General features: G+C 39.3%; 1 protein-coding gene across 2 annotated transcripts; it reads right to left on the bottom strand.

Annotated features, from left to right (window-relative positions):
• Positions 1–844: 844 nt before the first annotated feature.
• Positions 845–20557, bottom strand: AMACR (alpha-methylacyl-CoA racemase). Of its 2 annotated transcripts, none has more exons than XM_071425577.1 (5): positions 20080–20557; positions 17201–17344; positions 14565–14725; positions 9776–9962; positions 845–1646 (listed from the first exon to the last, which is right to left on the bottom strand). In XM_071425577.1, exons 1-5 carry the CDS (start codon positions 20336–20338, stop codon positions 1237–1239), a joined length of 1161 nt encoding a protein of 386 aa, XP_071281678.1. In that variant the 5' UTR covers positions 20339–20557; the 3' UTR covers positions 845–1236. The 2 variants fall into 2 exon arrangements, with proteins under 2 accessions (XP_071281678.1, XP_071281679.1); XM_071425578.1 differs by lacking the exon at positions 20080–20557 and adding an exon at positions 19528–20055.
• Positions 20558–22045: the final 1488 nt, after the last annotated feature.

Here is a 22045-nt window from a genome sequence, read left to right as displayed (position 1 = left end):
TGGACATCACATTTGACAACACTGATTTTTCTCCAACACAATCAGATATATCTGGGACTAAGAAACTTATCAAGTCCTATGTCAACTGTGTATAATGTTCAGTAGCTTACACTACACTATGAGCTGGAAACCCCAGGTGTTTTTGCTGATGATTTAGACAACTTGCCAGGACCTACCAGATAATTCTTGCTTCCAGGCTGTAGTTTATGTAGTAGAATGTAAAAGGTTTTCTTATGGTAATAATGTTGACTTTTTGCCACAACACATTAAAATGGGCTAAAACATAGCTCAGCTTTGGAAGCCTTTGTAACCAACAAAAAAACATCAAAATTATCTAAATACCCAACCCTTCATGTTATAACTCCTCACACATTGGACATACTGTAGTAATGTCATATAACTAATTATTTTTAAAAGCATATTTTCTTTTGTCTTGAAAGAGATGGTTTCAAATGAAAGTTTAAGTTTGAAGGAAATGAAAACCAAATAACCATTGTTTAAAACCTGCACAGCAAAGTTGCCTACCATTTTTCCATAAGGAGAGGAAAGGATTATTTTAAAATATCTGCCAACTGGCAGATATTTTAAAAACAAAAAAGTTTGATTCTGAATTTAGTTTCTAGCCAAGGTGATATTCCGAATGTAATGTATAATAAGGAGACTGCATTGAGAAAATGTAGTCAGGCTGTTAAACAGATCAGCTTTGAGATAATAGCTCTGCAGCAGCACATGAAAGAATAGCATTAGTTAGACCATAGTTTCAGCATGATAAAGCAAATTAATTAAAATGAAAAATAGATGAAAAAATCCCTTCTAATTCATGAATAAACAATACAATCACTCATTTAATGAAGAATATAACTATATTTTATTAAAATAATTGCTTTCAAGTAATTACAACATGTATTACAAATCAATGGTGTAACCAAGAATTAAAATAATCAAACCAAAGGATACAGTATTTAAACAACATTCTGAAAGTTTACAGGTGCTCACCAAGTAAACTGTAGATTTTCAGAACACAACTATAGTATCATTCTAGACAACAGATCATCCAGGTACACAAGTACACAAGTCTCACTGTTTTCAAATTAAATTTAAAATGTCAATAATTTTAAATAGATAAATGACTTCAAATCAATATTATGCCAACATTTACTTGTCATATAGTTCAATTTTAAAGCATAAAAGCTTACAGTATCAGCCTGAAATTTATCTCATATGCATAGTCAGAGATTATAAACTAGCTTTTAGGTCCTTGATTTCTATTGTTTTATCAGAATGAAGTTTAGCAATCTCTTCCTTAGTAAACCCATATTCTAGAAGTATCTCTTCTGTGTGCTCTCCTACAAAAGGATCTCTTTTACATGATGGAACAGCAGGAGTCCTTGATAGAACAGGAGCAGGTCTAGGACTTATCTCTCCCGGATCATTTTTGATAAAAGAACTTCTTTCTTTGTTATGCTGATGTGAGGCAGCATCCTCGAAGGATAAAACAGGGGTCACACAGGCATCAGTGCTATCGAATATGCTGCACCACTCAGCCTGTGTCTTCTGTGCAAATATGGATGCAAATTTTTTCTTCATTTCAGGCCAGTTGGAGAAACTCATCTGAGCAGGGAGTTCATCTAAATTTAGCCCAAGACCTGAAAGGAGAAATGCAAAGTTTAACTATAGTACAGCTTAGATAATTCACTAAGTGCTTCTCACAACTAAGTGTATTCCTCAAGAAGATAGTATTTTGCAGGCAATACTAAAGTCACTTTGAACTTTATTTGGGTATCTGTGCAGGGCAAGGAGCAGAAGAATAAAATGTTCTGTGGTACTTGCAATTAGACTAAACCGCATCAGTTACAGCCTTTTAAGTACAGACCTTTAATAAACACTCATTTGTATGAACACTTCAGAGAAGCAGCAGCTGTCTCAAGGTAATAATGTCCTGAGAAAAACTTGATAATAGGTGTCATATTCTCTACCTGGCACTAGCAAGGTAGATTCAGAAATCTGCTGAATGGATCCTGTACTACTTGGACACACATGACAGATGACTGACTTTGGACCTGGTTAGCCTAAGAGGGACCTGCTTCTTCACTCCACTGTCCAAAGAGGCTCCAACAGTGTCTCCTCCTCCCTCTGCTCCAGCTCACTTCCCAGGTTCCAATTCCCTCAACCCTTTCGCTCACTAGCTGCTCGATAACCCTGCTTTCCACCTCAGTTGCAAGGACCACCCAGGTAAGCACTAAGCACATCCCTTCTGAGACACCAGGGCAAAGCATGGGCACACAGGCCTTGTAATGACAATTTCCTGAACCAGGCAAGTCCTAGGTCTATCCCTGAGCTAAGCATCCCTTCTCACTGGGGAGCTTACATCTCTTCTGTGCTGCCAGCTTCCAATACCTCTTTCTGTTCTCATGGATTCTGCTCTCTGCAGTCTCTGCTCTTTCATTCTGCTACTTCAAGGAGATGCAAGAATTTTTATCACTTATTGTAGAGATTATCTCAAAAAGGAGGTAAAAAACAAGAAAGAGAAAAGGCAATTGAACTACAGTTTCAAATGGAGACAATTTCAAATGGAAACTACAGTTTCAAATGGAGGTATAAGCAGAATATATGATACCGAATAGAAATCAGAAGTGACATACTGAAGGCTGTTCTAACAGTCACAGTTTGAAATCCAGGAGCATGAACACAGCAGGAAAAATTCAGAAGAAGCAGTGATACAAAAGAAGCTAATTTGAGAAATCCAAAAGACTAGAAACAGCTATTATCATAATGCTTCAAAGTAACAACAACAACAAAAAAAATTAGCTTCTTAGAAAACAGCAATTCCCTGTAAAAGGCAAAGGAAATGTAGAGCTTAGGTAATAGAGGGCTGGTTGCAAGCAGAATTTATGCAGACCTCCTCTTGCCTTTAGTTGTAGATAGGCAGAAAACACCTGAAATATCTTGTCTTTCTATGGCTTCCTTAACACTGAGTGAGGTAGATATATTGCTGCTTAAACATACAGGGGAGAAGAAAGGGAGATAATTCCTTTTCTTCTGCTTCATAAGCTCTTTCTCTCCATTCATAAACTGTACAATATACACTTGGGGCCCACAGTGCCCCCCCCAGTTTAACACAGTATTTAAGAATTTCACTGTTGATCACAAGATTATTAAACATAGTTTTGAAAATGAATACATGCTTTGAAATTGCACTTCGGTACTTCAAAGGAAAACACACAGAAATTGCCAGTCTCCAGACCAGAAACACAGCCTTGCAGTTGTTCACTCTCAGAAGAAATTCATCACAGTCAAAGACAAAATAAGTATTCGCACATCTTATTAGAAATGGCTATAGATATCAGGATAAATGATACTACAAATGATCAGTCCTTATGGTTTTATCAAGCCCTTAATGCCCTTATCAAGCACCTTAAATCACTGAACTTACACTCTTGTGTCCATAACTGTTCATGTAATCCTAAAAATGAGATCAGCTGAAGGTAACTCACACTGGTTGAACATCATGATCACATAAAAGCTAGCAGCATTTTCAAAATTAATTTTATTAATGATTTTCAAAGTCTTCTAGTAGAGACTTACAGTGCAGTACAGTTTACTTATGAACTATGAGGTGAGGCAAATTTACCTTCCACAAAAGGAAATACTCACTACCTGAGCTTCTGTCTCAAAGCGTGAAATCTTGTCAAGTGGAAACTTTGTTTCACAGTACTCATTTTCTTATTAAGTATGGTTTGGTTTCTAGCAGCCAGTCCAACATGAGCAGAGCTCTACCATTATCCCATTACACAATTATTTTTGATGATTGTGGCAGATGGGAAGTTGGCTGAGCCTCACTGCACATTCTCTGGCAAACTGGAACAATATGCAGAACCTGGAATTTAATATTACATGCTCATTTTTTGCTTACCACTGAAGACTTCAGCTTTAAACAGGATGAACTGAGAGCAGAACCTGGAATTTAATATTACATGCTCATTTTCTGCTTACCACTGAAGACTTCAGCTTTAAACAGGATGAACTGAGAGCATTTAAGCACTACAGCTACTCATTTTCCAGCTTGTGCTCACCATTTGTGGTGCAGATGAGCAGTATCAGAGCAGGAGTGACTGACTCAACAAGGAAACTATTACATGGCACAAAATTGTCTGGGATTCCACAGGAGCACAGACTTCACTCAGTGTAATCAAAAGCAAAGTATCTTTTACACAGAACATCTTATAAAGCAATCATGACTTAGTTCCAAGTCTTTTTGTTTATATTTTTATCTAGGAGCTTTTGTACGGAAAAGCCCAGTCAACCTACTATAGTTGAGGTTGACACCTTGAAATTATTTTTGAAAAAATGAAAAATTGTCTCCCTATAATGATGTAGCTTTAAATCTCCTTCAAATGCTATAGCTTATTGACATATATCCCCACATCGCTTATTGATGGAGCAAACTGAAATCTCTATTTCTACAGAACTTCTTAGACAAACTCTAGTAGAATCAGGCACTGATTTTAAGAGAAAGAAACCAGCAAAATTCATTAGATCAATCAGTGAAGTTGCTTTGGTATGTCAGAAATTGAAACAGTTTTTTATATTATTTCAGTCATACTATTTTAAAAGCAGAGTTTTGTTCAGGATTTTCTTGGGTTAACTTGCTAATTTTCTGTTCAAAAATGTATGGTCACAGCAGAGTCATTTTGAAATTATGTTGTCATAACATGACTGAATAAAATCATCTAGCATGGGAAACCTTAATTTTGGCCTAAACAACAGCTGCAAGGTGAAGGCCATTGTTCTTTTTCTGACTAAATAAAATTTGTTCTCAGTGTGAGAGGGAATTGAATTTCAGAACACCCCATATATATTTCAGAAGAAAGTAGTGAATTTTCATTAAACTTACTATGTAAAGTTTTTTCTCTGATCAAGGTTTCTAAAACTTAAGAATTTTTTAGGAAGTGACAGTTGATCAGGCCCACAGTACTATCAGGCCTCACTACAAACGCATCCATAGCTGTACTCCAAGCTGACACACTCAATTACCACAACTGCAAAGGTTTTGATGCAGCAGGAGACTGGCCCTCTACAGTATTTGTACAATGTTTAAGGCTTATCATAATAAATAAATTAAAATAAAACAAAACATAACACTATGTATAACTGAGTCTAAAATATAATGAGGGAACTGTTTGCCCATGTTGAATGTCTCAATAACAATGTGATATTGGCACTCAGTATATCAGCAGATTTTTAATACAGTACACAATACTTAACAATCACAAAATGGAGAGTCCTGTGGAAATCCTTCACAATGATGTAAACTGTGTTTTTTAATGGCTTCTTAATTTTTTCCTAATTTTTTTAAACAGCAGTAATACAGTAATACAAATAGGAGTACTGAAAAGTAGTATGAAAGGGGTACTATAGAGTAGGAACTGAAGTTCAGTACTTCAGTGACTGTCAGTGCTTTCCACATCAATGTAAATAGACACTAAGCTCACCTGACTTTGCACCATATAACTCAGAATCAAGCCTTGACTCTCACCTGCTCCAGAGTATTTACTGTGTTCTGCACACCCCTTGTAGCCTGGCTGCAGCAGACTAAGCACCTATTGCTGAAAAACAGAACAAACCTGCAGAAGCAATTCACAGGCCAGTTGAAAGACATGCTGTCTCTTTCTGTTGAGAGATTAAGGCTTAACATTAATAGCAAATGTTTCTGCTATCAGATTTTTCAACAGATGCCAATAGCATTTTAGCTATTTATTGTCTGATTTTTGTAGTAATAAAATTAATACCAGCAAAAGGACTACAGCTTGTCTGTTAATAGCAAATAATCAATAGTGAGCTCAAAATACTTTTCTACTTCATCTGTTTTACATAGCTTCAGTTTCTCATAAAGCCTTTTGAAATTTATTTGGAATTTATTTAATTAATAAATTTCTGGCAATTTCTGGAAATTGCCTCCGCTGAGCACAATCTACAAAGCCAACAATATTCTCAAACTAATGTGCTCTATTTTCTTCAATTTAGTTTCCCTCTGCAGCCTCCTTAAGAACTCTCCTCACCATGTCATTAACTGCACTTGGGTCCAGCACTGGGTTCCTGGAGGAACTCTGCAGGGAAACACCAAACCAAAACCAAAAAGAAATCAGTTCTGCTTTGGCTAAGCAGCATCCTGTGAGCAGAGACAAATTGTTCAGACATCACACTCCTTTCTCAATTCTGCAGTCTTCAAATCTCCAGCTGACATCTGCAACACCCATATCCTTGTACTCTATGGGAGTGGCAAAACTAATCTACCCCTCCGAATATGGACAGAGAGACATCAAGTTTTTGAATATATTTTCTGAATATTTTTTATCTGGAACAACACCAAATTGCTCACCAGCAGAAGTGACCAGAAATATGGAGAAAAGCTATGAAATGAAATGATGTAAATTGCAACTGGACCATACCATTAAACCCACTTCAAAGCCGGAGTTAATGCCTAGAACAGATGACTCAGCCTAAGTCAAAGATCCTCAGATTTGTGAAAAAGCAATACAATTCTCACAAGCACTTTTCCCTATAATATTCAAAGTCTTAGATTCTGAATTTAATTTCTGCAATAGGTATCCCAGAAAGGAAATAATCCCTAAGTCACAAGAAGGTTCTGCTGTTCTAATTAGGTGAACTATTGCTTCAGAAAGATTTAAATACTAAGTACTGAAAGGAATAAATATTTCCTATGTGAAAATCTGAACAGATCACAATATGCAGCTCAAACAAAATAACAAAAAGACCAGCTGCTTTAAATTCAATATTGTGAGAAAATCTTGATTTTGGTCATTTACTTTAAGCAGCACACTTTTACAAAATAAATAAAGGAAACTCAATGAGTGTAAACGAGCAAAGACAGTGATACAATTAATGGCAAAAAGCAAAATTTCCTCAAAGACTGCAGCATATATGTTGGATTTTTTAAATATGGCAGAAACAGACCGAAACACATGTAACAATGACTGCATTTGTTGTCTACTTACAAGTGGATACACACTAGTTCTTTCCTGCTGGAATAACTATTTTTGAAACCTCAGCTGTTAAAATCAAGCAACTTCTCAGCACTGTAAACATAAGGAGTACTTTCAAACATGAAAATAAAGTTGTCCAGCGTGGGTGCCCCAACATAAGCAGAAGAATTCACAGTTGCTTCAAGTTCTAAATTTCTGAGAAACAACTACAAGAAAACCAGAATTTTAGCACTTTCCTCAGTAAAGAGTCATCTAAAGAAGACAGAGACCATCAGTGACCACGTTATATCACCTGGCGACTGGTTTCATCCATCACAGGCTTATCTTTAGATAACCTGGCTGAGAGGGAAAAGCCCAAGTCTTGCCCCATAACAATGATCAATAAAAGATAAGAGGACTGTCCAGAAAAAGTTGACAGAGAAAGAGTCACAAACAGAACCACACCCCATTGCAGAATTTTGGTGCTTTTTGGACAAGTACAGATTCTATCCCAGTCCTGTAGCTTAACTGTGATTCAACATAGTCTCCAAAGAACAAAATACTGCAGGCCATGAATACTGCAGGCCAGCCAAACATATGGGTATTTGAGTATGCAGCCTTATTTTTTTCTCATCTGCTTTGTACTTAATACAAGCATTCTCCCTGAAGATATTTATTGGAATTCCAAATTACCTAACTCCAAGGGCAAGGGCTTGCATTTTATTTTGATACAGTTTTATATTTATTTTTGTTCTTCAACTTTCTTTTTCGAGGTCAAGTTGCTTACAAATTGAGTTCACAAACAAGTTATTCTCAGGACAATTAGAGACAAAACAGCATCAACCTCTTCAGCCAAGAAAGTGGCATTTCCAAACTTGACATTTGATCTGTCCAACATAATACTGGACACGTCCCTGAGTCACTACAGAAGCCTTCCTCATGTATTTCACGTAGCAGCATATCCCAATTTAGATATTCCACACAACTGCATGGACTTTTTTAAGCTACAAGAGAAGCAGCCATTCACAGCTACAGCTGTGCAAGAACCTGGGGAGCACCACAGGCTGCAAGAGACAAAGCCAAAGAATAAAGAACTCTTTGGGATCCTGCTCACCAAAGGCATACTCCACCTTACAACCCCATAATACAAGAAATACAAGAGCTGCAGATGAGAGCAATTGCTTGCCCTCAACTGCCCAATGCCCACCCTGTCCCTGAGCAGTGACCACCCACCAATCTCCTTTCCAGTTTTATTTCTGAGCATCATGTCCTGTGGTACAGAATGACCCTCTGGTCAGCTGGGGTCAGTTGTGCTGGCTGTGATGCCTTCCCTTTTCTTGTGCACCCCCAGCCCTCTCACTGGTGCAGTGGGGTAAGGAGGAGAAAAGTCCTCAGTGCTGTGCAAGAGCTGCTCACCAGTTACTGAAACATCCCTGTGTAATGGCACTGCTTCCAGCACAAACCCAAATCACAGACCCCTGCTAGCTACTGTGAAGAAATTCAGTGCTATCCCAGGCAAAACCAGTACAAATTGTAGCATGGATACAATTCAAGGAAAAATCAGGGGGAAAGAGACTGGGCAAGAATAAGGAACTACTCCTCTGGCAGGCTCACTGACTGGCCACATGAGCCATGCAACGAATAATGTGGTTCACAAAACACCGGGTACACCCACTTTAGGAATCCTTTGCTGACATTCCTTGAACTCATTAACCAAAACTAAAACTAAATTAAGAACTTCTTATAGCCTTCATATTCTGTGCAAAGAAAGAATAAATACTAAATTCTTTCAATTCTTTTTTATATTTTCATAAATTCTGTATGGAAAGCACGGCAATCTACAAGAGAAGCACAACAGAAGAAAAAAAATTTACTTAAATAACCAATAAGAAGCTAAGAGTCCATGTGATAAAAGGGCTGAAGTACAAAATGAGTTCAGAAGTGAAGATGCACCTGAACATTTGTTTTAATTTCATACAGTTAAATATTTTGCATAACACATTCTAATTTCCTGAAAAGATAAATCATGATTTATGGTCATATTTAAAGAGCCTTAGTCAAATATAAATATTATATCCACAGCTAGACACTAAAAGCAGTCTGAAATTGTGTGGAGAAAATTAATTATTTAAGCAGAATTTGTTTCCACAATAATTTTTTCTATCACGAAATACTAAAACTACTTACTGTGAATGTTCCTTTCTGAAACAATTTAAATAGGTTTTATTTAGTACAGTACAAATAATAGAAATTTCTTGAAATTCTATTTGCAATTGCAAAGAATTCGGTCTTTTAAAAGTATAATAATCATTTAAAAAAAGTGATTAGCAGAAAAAGTTTTTTAGTGCTTCAGTGACATCATGAACCACCATTACAATAACTCCAAAAGAAAACTTGCAATTTAAGTGTAGTTGCTGGGGGTGAAAAGGAAATAAATTAATGGCTAGAAAGACAATTAACTGTTACACAACTACCCAACTAGCTTCAGGAAGTGTTTGGCTTTTACAAAGAAATCACATTTCCCATTTCTTAGGAAGAAGTTTTTTACTGAAAAAGTGAGAAAGTTATGGAATGATCTGCCTGGCGAGGTGGTGGAGTCACCACCCTTGGGTGTGTTTAAAAAAAAGATTGGATGTGGCACTCAGTGCCATGGATAGTTGAGGTGCAGGGCGTGGGCTGGACTCGATGATCTGGAAGGCCTGTGAACCATACATCATGAATCAAAACCAACTGTGGAAGAATTCACTCAATCATGCTTTGCTGTTATAAAACAATTGCTCCAATTTACTCACCTTTTATTAACTGGTTATAAAATTTAGGCTCAATGGCACCAACAGCCATGAATTTTCCATCAGAGGTCCTGTAGGTTTCATAAAAAGGTGCACCGCTATCTAGCAGGTTTTCACCTCGAGGTTGGCCCCAAAGTCCTAAATTTTGTGACTTCCACAGGAAAGAACTTAGGTATGCTACTCCTTCTACCTTGAAGATTTAGAGGAAAAAAAAAAAAACAAAAACAAAAACAAAAGCTCCAATAAATTAGTTGGCATTATCTAAATTCTGTATAAAACAAAGCAACAAAAAGCTATTACCAGTTCTGCCTTTTGCTAAGATTTTTAATGACAGAACCTCTGGTAAGGTTCTGTCATTAACAATTTCTTAAAATTTTCAATTACTGTTTACGCTGCATATGTGAAATCATCTAGAATTAGAGAATAAGAAAGAACATAAATGTAGTCAGACAACACACCTTCAATGCACAAAGCTTCCTCATTTAGCAAGTTTAGAGAATGAGTGAATAATTTCAGGTGAGGGAAAAGCTTCTTGCCTCTGTACAACATTAAGCATCAGACAGCTATCAACACCTTCTAAACCTCTTGAAACAAGGTATTTGTACCAATCCCATAAATACCAAATTTTTATCTCCTTTAAATCTACTTATTATAGGAAGACTGCTATTTTTAGCAGAAAATTTGAAGGAAATAAAATAAAATCTCCAACACTAAGTTAAAACAAAAACTATTCCCCCACTGTCATCACTGGCAGCTACACACACAGAGCAACAGAATCTCTACATAGACAAGACTTTGATGAATACAGTGCTAGAAAACATGATTAGTCCCATTCCAAATTGCTCCTCAAATTTTTGTCTTTGTACAGTACACCTAGATGAAAATTCAGTTTGTTCAGCTTTTCAATAATTACCAAGTCTTTAAAAATAAATCACATCCTACAGTTTTGCTCATCAGCACAATTAATTTTCTTTCAAATGTATTGAAATTACTGTAAGCAAAGATATGCCCGCTAATAGTGTATGGACAGAAACATACCAGTAGAACAGATTAAAACCTGAGCTGTATTATTCTGAGTATCACTTGATTCATGCATTTTCAGCTGCATGAAACTAACCTAATACTGTCTATAGATAAAAGCATAGATACTGTATCAAAAAAGAAAAAAGGCTACTAAATTTTTATGCAGAAAGATCTATTAGTTTATACCTTTCTATGCAAAAATTTAAAACATGCAAATTGCTGAAGCATGCAGTCAAGAGGGCTTCTTCATTTAATGTGTGTTACTTGGGCTCTGCTTCAAGGACAGGAATACTATCCTCACTGCCACATGTTAAAGTCAATTAAAGTACTTTCATATGAGAAAATACTGCATACCTTTATCTACATATCTGCAAAATTATTGCAAGGATGTTAAAATAAAGTTTGTTTTACTAATGACCTGATGACCTGATTATATATATATACTGCTCATATTAACAAAAAATAATATTACACAAAAAGCACTGAAGGTAAGGATAATAAAAGATGGGGAAAAAACATTAGAATAAGCCCTAACTGCAAATTAGATTTTGGTGCTGACAAAACTCTTAGTCAGCAGCTGTACAATACCTATGTGCTACTTACCCAGGAAACACTTAAAATAAAACAGCACATCTGGTTTTGACTGGTATAGGGAGTTCAGAAATATCCCTGTCTGGGCAACCGGACAGCTAGGTTCTGCCTGAGGCCCACCACAATTCAGAGACAAGTAAAAAAAGTGTCTTAACATCTGCACCAGACCTCCAAAGGCATATAAAAATAACATCACACACTCACTAATGTGGTCACTTTCTTTTACAACATGAAAAGGGTAACATGGAGTAACTCCACTTAAGTCTAATTGCAGAATTATTATAACAAGAGTTATGTGTTTCATGTCTCCCTCACATTAGAGAACATCTGCAGTCTCTGAAGCAGGCACAAGAATCCAGAGGCATCACCCTAATGGGTGACCTGTCTGCTCTGCAAGCCTTTCTGTTCTTTCCACAGACTGAAAACAGCTCAAACAAAAGTGGGAATGAATCCATATCAAGCTAAACTATCCTCGTGACTGATGAAGGCTTCTAGGATGTGGGAGTTTTGGTTTTGAGTACCTCCAGGCTGAGAAAAACCTGGAACCTCAGTCTTCTGTTGCATTGCTAAGTGCTTCTGCCATGAGACTATTATGCAAGCTATCCCTACCAGCATCGTTTCCTGCGGCTGTCTTTTCACAAAGAGTGAGTTATGCTCAGTCAGATGCCCACCATCAGCAGAAGGTTCTGTGGCTGAAACTCTAGCGAACCCCAGCTGTGGGCCTGACTCACATGCCTCTGCTCCAGTGTGGTGCAAGAATGCAGAGGTACAATTCTACCTACTGTGTCACATCACCGTGTTCACTCCACGTGGCAACTATCTGGCTTCCTGTAAGACAGCCATGATCCCTACAGGGTCAATGAGAAGGGAGAGCAACCAGCAGGAATCAACTCAGGCCAGGCACAATTCTTCTGAGACAGACAGATGAAATGCTGAACCCAGTGTCTACTTTTTGCACAGTTTCTACTATAGAAAATTCTACCATGTGTCTGAGTCTTTAACATATTCAGACTACCTAAATTGTACAACAGCTTAAGTAAAGGGTCTCTTAAACAAAAAACAGTCTTAAAACAAAACAGCTGAAATAGTGCAGTGTAGTGATTTTTAAAACAATTCCTTCCACAAAAAAAAAAACTTGGGTGTAAAAACAGGCTCATGCACCAATCAATTTACTGCAGTCTGTACTGCTGATGATGCATGGATAATTTTTATCAACGATGTCACTGAAAGTCTATTCAAGAAATGGGGAATATGACCAAATATCAGATAAAATACATCCTGTGGTACTGGACAATATCCTGTCCATTTCACAGGTCACCAGGCATCAGCAGGGAACTGTAAATTCCACAATTCTAATGAGACAAGAAAAAACTGGAAGAGACTATCTTAAGGGCTTAAGGGCTTAAAAAAGCCCCACAACACATTCCACTCCAAATGAGCAACAAATTTCATTAGAACATTAGCAGACTTAACTGATTTCTCTTCTAACAAATTCCTTTAATTCTCTGAATTATGATAAGGAAAATTTGATAATACTACAAACTACAAAAAACATATTTTTCAGTATTTGAAGGCTTGTCACAATTCTCCACAGTTTTTCTTTTACAAATACACAATCTCCTTCAATTCTTCTTTTAGGTCATGTTTCTAGAGTCATAATTTTTGTTGTGCTACTTGGGCTTCCTCAAATAAGCAGCTTTGAAAGATGATGGTCAGCATCTGAAACAATATTTTGCTGAGACTTCATAAACATTGAATAGGTTAGAATAATTTCTTCAGAAACTTTGCTGGCTCTATTTCCTGTTTATACATCCTAATACAGTATGTATGTGTTTTGTAACAGCATGATATTGTTGACTCATGTTCAGCTTGTGACTACTACGAACCCCCAGGTCTGTACTTTAGCCAACTGTTCTCTGACTGTTACTGCAATTGTGCAGCAAATTGTTTCTGCCTACAAAGGACTATAGAGCAGCAATGTCTGTGAATGGCAGCCAGTTCTTTCAGGTCATTGCTCCAATCTGAAAAGGTCATTTTCAATTCTAACCCAAGTCCAGCACACTTGCAGTCCTTCACATACGTGTATCATCTGTAAATTTACTAAACACAGTCACTCATCCATCATTCAGCTTACTGAAGAAAACAAAGAAAAAATGCACTAACAAACATCTATAGAATTCCATTTTTTAAGTTTTTCATTTTGGCAATCAGCTACTAAAAACTTTTGTTGCAGTAAAAACATTAGTCCTGTTTTGCACTGTTCCCATAAAATTTTCATCTAGACCACAATGCCATGGACTGCTTCTGAGAACATCATGTGAATTTGTAAAAAACTTACTGAAATCAAGAAATCCAACATCTCTTGCTGCTCTACTCTCTTCAAGACCCCTTCAACAAAGGGATTTGTTTCAATTAATGTAATTTTCTTTTCAATTTATATTTAAGGCCAAACCTTAGTCTTCACTAAGGTAGTATGCCTCAAAGGGAGGTCAAATTTTAACTGCAACATTCTTTAAAAAGAAAAATGGAAGAACAAGAGAGGAACAACAACTGTAGATAACATAAGTTTCAAAAATTTATTTAAATAGTTATTTTTCCTCTGTATTTAAGTGGGTGGCCTTCCAGTGGAAAAATATTCATTATTAAGCTAATTTAGCCTTTCATTTATTTTACAGCACATTCACAAAGTGTCTGAAGTTGACTTCTTCGCAATGATCCACAAGCAGTGTAAGTATCCCAGGAAACAGTGTTTCTAACTAAGATATCAAATTCACAAATTCATAAGAAGATGTATCTTGAATAAAGCTAATGCAATTTTACTCCAAGAGTACTGTAATTTTTGCTGTTACACAGTAAGCCAGTTGTTCATTATGCACCCTATCTCCATACACCACACTTATTCTTCAAATACATAGTGCTAATAATTTGTGATGTAGGCAGACAGGCAAAAGCAGGGAGAGGGGAGAGGCTGCAGTATGTGTTCCATGACACAAGGATGTTATGGCAGCAGTGATACATGAAAATTGCTTGCATGTGAAGGAATAGCCATTTTATGAGATCACTCACTTTCCCAACTTCTCAATTCTAAACCTCAAAACGTCCTCCCTTTCCCAGACTTAGAGTAGGAGAACACCCAAGCAAGCCTAAGAAACCCCAAGTTCCTTGAGAACAAGCTTACCATACTTGCATCAATGACCTGCCCTTTGCCAGATTTGGCACGTTCAAAGAGGGCTATAACAATGCCCAGTGCACACGTGACACCTCCACCAGCAAAATCAGCCAGAAGGTTTACAGGTGGAAAAGGATTTTCATTCTTTCTACCCAGCTTTGACAGCACACCTGACATAAGAGAAAACAAAGCAAGGATAAGCATAAAATTATTATAAACATTCATTTCTACAAAAAAAAAAGTTTCATTCTTTTCAAACCATGCAAATAAGTAAGGCATAAAGCAATCTTCTAATGTTTCCTATTTCTGCTTGGCTGACTCTTTCATTCACAGGAAGTGAAAATATATGAAAAATCACAATAGTGAAGAAGTAATTAATTAAAGAGATTAACAAAACTCTCACAGCTAAACGTTGATATTTGACTAAAGAGGGACAACATTTTAGTTTAAATAAAATTTTATAAAAATCCAACCCTGAGTGCAGTAATTCTATATCAGTACTTTGTACATGCATTGGATCTCACCCATAAAGAGGCACTATGAATATGTCTCAAAGCCACTTTGATAAAGTGTTCTTCTTTGAATATTTTAAAGTAAAAATGCAGATGTATAGTCTTATGTGCTCATAAAAAATGAACTAATAATCATAACAAAGGATGTCACACTGACAACTGTGCTTCAGTCCTATCCTCCCTCTCCAACTATGTTTGGGAAAAAAAAGGTTGCATATAGGAACAGGTGACTAACACAGGAAGGTTATCTCTGATTGCATGCAATGTAAACACAGGGAACCTATGTTTATGCCAGCAATTATGCAGAAACTAACGTAATTAGAGCAAAGGCTAAGCCAGTTTACTTCAGTCAGAGCTTTGAATTTGTTAGCATTTCTCTGCCATCCTGAACAACCTCTTTACTGTAACCTTACTCTTCATAGTTGCCTCATAGCAATTCCCTTTGGGCAAGCAAGAAACTGCAGTGTGATCACCCCTCTCCTGTGTCTGTGGCCTGAGACTTGCAGAATACATGGTCAGAATTTCCTGAGAATTGCATGGTTCTGATGCACTGTTTAATTAACCAATAGTCTAATGCACTTCCTATGGGCAACAGAGTGCACAGTATAATAGTTTCCAAATCCTGTAGTGCAGGAGTAAAACCCCTGCTGCTGCCTAAAACTTTCCTTTTAATATACCGACTTCTTTAGAGTTCCTAACACAAAATATTTTTTCCTAAAGGAAGACAAAGCTCACTAGAAAAAATACTCAAAATATGAGATCTCATTTTTGAGGAATGACCCCTCTCAAACACCTTGCTCTATTTCCTTTTAATAGGCAGAAAAACTTGATCTGTGTAATTTCAAGCAAAATTATTTTAGGAAGTTATCACTAACCAAAAGACTACTGATTAAATCAGCTCAGAGATAAAAATCACTCTATTTGTAAACCAGAACGTAGTACAAACTAAGGTAGGGATGGACCATGCTGTTTCTGTACCAACTCTTTCCCTCCACTAATAGATAAAAATACCCTAATTCTTTGAAATCATCTTAACATGAAGTCAAAGTGTTTCAAATGAGACATCTTTTCTTTAATCTTTTCTACTCTCTAACAATTTTCCATGCAGGGAGACTGAATCCATCTCTAAAGAAATTTAACCCCACATCATTAGGACTCCTCATAGTAGCAGATACCAGATCACCATGTTGGCATTGCCTCTGCTCCGTCCCTTTCTTGGGGCTACAAGAACTACTTTATCCAGTGGGAAGCCCAGAACTTTTGGGCCACTTTCCTCCTTCACAGGCATCAGTGACAGAAAGCAGTGTGAAGAGCAGGAGCTAGGGCCATGCATGGATGGGCAGCACCTGAGGTGCGTATTTTGTTTCTGTTTGCTACTGCGTACTTGTAAAGCCATACCAGTTAAAACCAGCGTAATGCCACAACACTTTAATGAAATGTAGCATTTCCACTTTATTTGAAGCCTACTTCCTTTCAGTTGGGATCAGCGGAGACATATTTACAAGCAAAAAAGCACAAGATCTCAATTGTCTTGTGCTGCCTAGTTTTTCTTTGCTCAAAAAAAAATCTGCTCACAAGCACATAAAATAACCTGCAGCCCTTTCAGGATTATAAGTATACAGAATTTCTAGGAGAGGGGCACTGAAGAAAATATTCAGTCCTCTCTTCAGATAAATATTTGGATACTTTATTCAGATAGAATATCACGAAGGAAGGAAAATAATGTACAGCCTGGGAAGACATGCTGATCCAGCCTGTAACAGTTTGCTGCTGCTGGAAAAAACAAACAGCCTGTCCAGTACATGTTTCCTCCTCTGGTGTGCTGACTGTTGGTTGGACCCCTCATTGAACTGCTTCACCTTAACAACCTGGCAGAAAACATCCTCATTTCTTCTGACCAGTTTCTGACTTGTGAGGAAGTTTACAGAGGGGCTAGGCAAGTGCCAGAGCTGACTGAAAGCATCAAGGAAAAGCACAGAGAGAGGAAAGCCTCATTTCACTGACAGCAACACTTCAGCTGTTTTATCAGACTGCACGTCAGATAAATTTTGAGCTATCTGCTTTCAACAAGTTCTTGAGTCTTGATCAAAGGGAGGAAAGATGCTTTATTTAACAGGAAATTTTACAGCCTACCTGATAAAGCCAAGTAATTGATGTCATGACCCGCAGACTTGGCATATTTTCCTGTCTGGCCAAAACCAGTAAGTCTAGCATAGATGAGTCTGGGATTCTCCTGTAGAAGGACCTCTGGGCCAAGCCCAAGTCTTTCCATGACACCTTCAAAAGAATAAGCAAGGAATTCAAATTCACATTTAATAACAATACACAAAACATAATGGCTCAAAGTTAGATTATACAACAGCAGAACTCAACTACATTTTTTGAAGCAGCACTTTCTACTTCAGTGTCCATGTTACAACATGAACATTATCAATTACCAACATACTGCATAAATTTTTAATTTAAACCAAGTGGAAATTAGGCTTTAGGGATTTTTTTTTTCAGCTTTTATTCCTGTTTTACTTCTCCAAAAGACTGACAGAAAACCATGCACCACTGGACGAGAAAGCTACCCAAGGCTTGTAAAACAAGGAAAAAAGAGAAAGAGAAAACATTTTCTGTATTCAAATCACTTGAATATTCATCTGTATTTTACTGGAATATACCTTCCTCACCATTTCTCAGTACCTCTTGTTCCTGTGTGTTTTAACTCACTGATCTGACTGGACCGTGCCACTATTCCATAGATGATCTGTAGGAACCACACACCAGTAAATGTGCTCTTTTTCAATGCAGAGAATAAGGATCTTTTAGAATCAGTGGTATATAAGCTGAATCAGCATGGATTTACAGAAATCAAAGCTAAAAATTTAATCTTGCAGTGGTTTTAAGAGAAGAAATTTGAATTGCAAATGAATTGTACTTTCTTACTGGTTCAGTGCAGTTTGGTCAGACTTTTACCAATGGTCTATAATGGCACTGCAAGGCCACATATTTTAGAATTGAAGGGATAACATAATTTCAATCATAATTTCCCTGCTCCACCCCAAAATCTATTATTCCAGCTTGTTTCACAAAATTAATCCATATTTTTACTACATCACCAATTCCATTCAGATCCATTTCTATTGCACTAACTACTGGGCAGTGGCAAGTGATTACTCCCAAGAACAAAGCAGTGAAATTTGGCAAAATGCATGATTTTCAAGTGCACAAGTGGAAACAGGGTGACAAATAACCCCTCTGTTGTCACAAAGTCATTACTGTAAAGTCACACATGCCTTGCAAGAAACTGTTCTGCAGCTTGGGCCCTCAGCTTCTCACTGTTTTCCAGCAGTCTCATGATGGGTCACAGATTTATGTAGTTCACTTACAGGCCCTTACAACCTAGTATCTATTTACAAAATTGCCTGTACTTCCAGCCGTGAAAAAAACCCAGCAAGTGCCCATAAAACCAAAAAAACCAAAATTTCATAACAAAAAAATCCAGGAGACTAGCTACAAGGAAAAAGTGGAATTTAACTTCTTCCTTTTTCTTTTTGCTCATCTTCTGAGGAGTAAAACAAACAAGGTAAGGTAAGGTAAGAATAAACCCATTTTCTGAAGAAAAATAATTACTTGTGACACACAATCTGTCTATAATGTATGATGTCTAAACAACAGTCTCCTATTTCTAAACTGTCTGTAAAATCTCCAAAACATTTCAGCTAGCTCCTCAATGAAGCATTATTACAGAATGGTTTGGGTTGGAAGAGAGCTGTGAAAGTCACTTACTCCAAGTCCCTGTTGGGAGCAAAGACATCTTCAACTAGATTCGTGTACACAGAGCCCTGTCCAACCTGACCTTAACGGCATTTTTTCTAACAGAACAGCACCCTCAAGGAGCACCCAGGGATACTGACAGCCATCAGGTGAGTGCCTGTGTATGGCTTATAAATGGAGGGAACATGGTAAACCTGAAACGTCTATTGATCTTAAAATGGCATTAATTTTGCTACTGAAAATCAAATGTTATGAATCCCTATATGTGGTAAATTAGTAAATATGCATACCGTAATTAAAAAATGAACTGAAAGTTCTCTTTAAAAAAAAAAGTTTTGAAAATTTGAAAAATTCTGTAATTGAGTATTTGAAGAATTTGTCTTACTTTTATCCTAATGTCAAAAATGGAAAGTACTTGCTAAAACACAAGGAAGCTTTTCATAAAGTAGATTTAAGATTGGCAGGAAGTGATCAGTTTGTAGAACGCAACTTCCTAAAATTAAACATGACATTTAAAGATGAAGACTGTAGCTCATAACCTAGATTTGATCCTGAATCAGAGTAACCCTATATAACAGAATCATACTACTCTATTTAACACATACAATCCATATTTCTCTCCCTGGGATTTGTGCTTTGTAAATGTGTAACCATAATGTCAGATCTCCTGTCTTGAGAGGAATTGTAAAATCAAACACTGACCAGCACAGCAACCCTGAGTTCCACTTTAGCAACAGGCCTGGATATCACACAGGATGGTGCCCCCAGCTCGGTGTGACCCCCCGGCTCGGACACCCTCCTGCTCATTCAGGGCTCCAAGCCCGGTGTGACCCCTCGGCTCGGACACCCTCCTGCTCATTCAGGGCTCCAAGCCCGGTGTGACCTCTCGGCTCGGACACCCTCCGGCTCCTCCAGAGCCCGGCCGGGGCACGGCCCTGTCTGAGCGCTCTCGGCGGTCCTTCCTTGCGGTTTCACATGGTGGCTGCACTTTGCAAATCCTCCACGCAGCATGCGCCCCTAGCGCCTCCAGAGCTGCTCCCTGCCCGCTTCCCACTCAGAATCGCAGAGGCCACAGACAAACGGGAGCCCCTCAGCGACTGACGGGACCCCTCAGCGACTGGCGGGAGCCCCTCAGCATGGCACCCGCGGCCTCGCAGCTCCAACCTCCCGCTCGCCCCCCACGGCCCGGCCCGGGCTGCCGCGGCCGCGCCACCGCCCCGGCGCGGCTCCCGGCGGCCGCGGCCCCTCACCGTGGCGGAAGGGCTCGATGAGCACGTCCGCCCCGCCGCACAGCCGCCTCAGCACCGCGGCGCCCTGCGGCTGCTTCAGGTCTAGCGCCAAGGAGCGCTTCCCGCGGGCCTGCACGTCTCCGTGCGCTGAGGCCGCGGCGGACTGGGACAGGCGGTCGACTCGCACCACCTGCGCCCCGAAGTCGGCGAGGATCATCCCGCAGAGCGGCGCGGGCGCCAGCCCGGCGAGCTCCAGCACCCGCACCCCGCTCAGCGCCATCGCCACGGCCTCCTCTGCCGCTGTCGAGCGCCCATACACCGATCGCGGAGGCGGCCCGGGGCCCGCCCCGCCCGCTCCCGCGCGGCCCCGGGGCCGGGGCGGGCTCCTGCCGCCCCTCGCCCGGAGGCACCAGCCCCGCTTCTCCTGACCGCCCGCGGGCGGCTCCACTGCCCTCCGCGCCGGCTCGCGGTGAGGAGGAGTGGGCGTTCTCTTGCAGCCGGGATCGCCACGCAGCTGCTCTTGGGGGAATCTCCCCGTCCGACCATGCAGGAGCCAGCCCCCTGGCCATCAGACCCGCACCACCAGAGCTGGGACCGAGGCCCCTTGGCAGCCGCACAGCCCCCCACACTCACACTGGCTCTCCCATAGCAGAGGCCCAGACGAGCAAATCCTTCAAATAATTTAGTCGTGATGCAATAACCAAACAACAAAGAGTGATCCGCTGCCTCCATGTAGGGACCCCGAACAAAGGAAACCATGGGCTTTTACATCCCTACAGCCTAAGGGCAGGAAAGTGACAGAATCACAGAACCGTTCAGGATGGAAGACACCTCCAACATCGTCAAGTCCAGCCTTTGAAGTCTGACTGGGCCACAGGTCCCTGTGCCTGTTATTAGGAAAAGGGTCAGCAGTCCTTGGCCTGGGGCTCCAGCCATGCCCGGGGCACCTGCATGGGCCAAAACCCCCACACCCAAGACCCCCAGGTCACAGGGTGGGATATTAGCAGGACACGTGATTAAAACTTAGGGTTTCTTTTCACCAGATGTTTCCTTAAAAAGGGCTGCCTGGCCCTGTTCTTGCGGCATCACCTGCTTGCAGGAACTGACATAAATCCAGAAAGGGTAATGAAATCTGTGGCATTGTATTGACACAGCTTTTCAAACTTAGGCTCTGCTCCCAGTATTTCAGGTTACTGGGAAGCAGACAGAGCAACCCATGCTGACATTATAAATTTCTTTAAATTGGTTAGACTGTGAAAACCTGTAAAGGCTGCTAATTTAAATGCAGAAATTTTTCTCATTCTACAATAACAGGTCTGTTATATACCCTTCATTTTCTGTGCAGACACCAGGTCCTGTAATGCAGGGACTGATTATGTCCACTACTATGGTGCCCCCCACACACGAAATGGCCAGGAGAAAAGTATTTGCATTTTCATTCAAATGAAGCTGGCTAGTTTTGTTTGTTATCCGTCTCCCTTAGAGACACTATTCCATGTAAGGGTTTGTTTTCACAGACATTAGTGTGTTACTGTGACACTGTGTTTCTCTGACTAATTTTCAGTTTCATTTGTCCCCTCACACCTTCAGGTCTTGGAGTTTGCGTTGAATACGAACAGGCAATTTCTGTTGTGTCACCTTTGATTTCACCTGATGCTCTTTAGTTTACCCCATCTAAATAACACCATAATCACACCCTGGATAATGTCTGGATTTTGCTATGGTTTAACTGAGCAGTCCTTTGCACCTGCTGTTTAGTTGTCATCCAGAATTACAGCAAGTAATCTGTGGCAGAAACATTTAAGTCAGAGCCCTATTAAGTTATTTCAGTTTCAGGGAGGTGAGGGCAGCATTTTATGAGCATTAACTCCAATTTGAAAAATTGGATTTTACCAACCCAAAAACTAAACAGGCATGAGAGAGAAACAGATATTCTAATTAACCATGAGATGAAGGCTAATGAGTTGAGTCCAAAAAACTCTCCTGA

Source organism: Agelaius tricolor, unplaced genomic scaffold (assembly GCF_023055355.1).
Source record: "Agelaius tricolor isolate 1412-34295 unplaced genomic scaffold, bAgeTri1.0.p SCAF_4, whole genome shotgun sequence".
Classification (NCBI taxonomy): Eukaryota; Metazoa; Chordata; class Aves; order Passeriformes; family Icteridae; genus Agelaius; species Agelaius tricolor.
The sequence above is the reverse complement of the archived record's forward strand: the minus strand, read 5'-3'. Positions and strand labels throughout refer to the sequence as shown.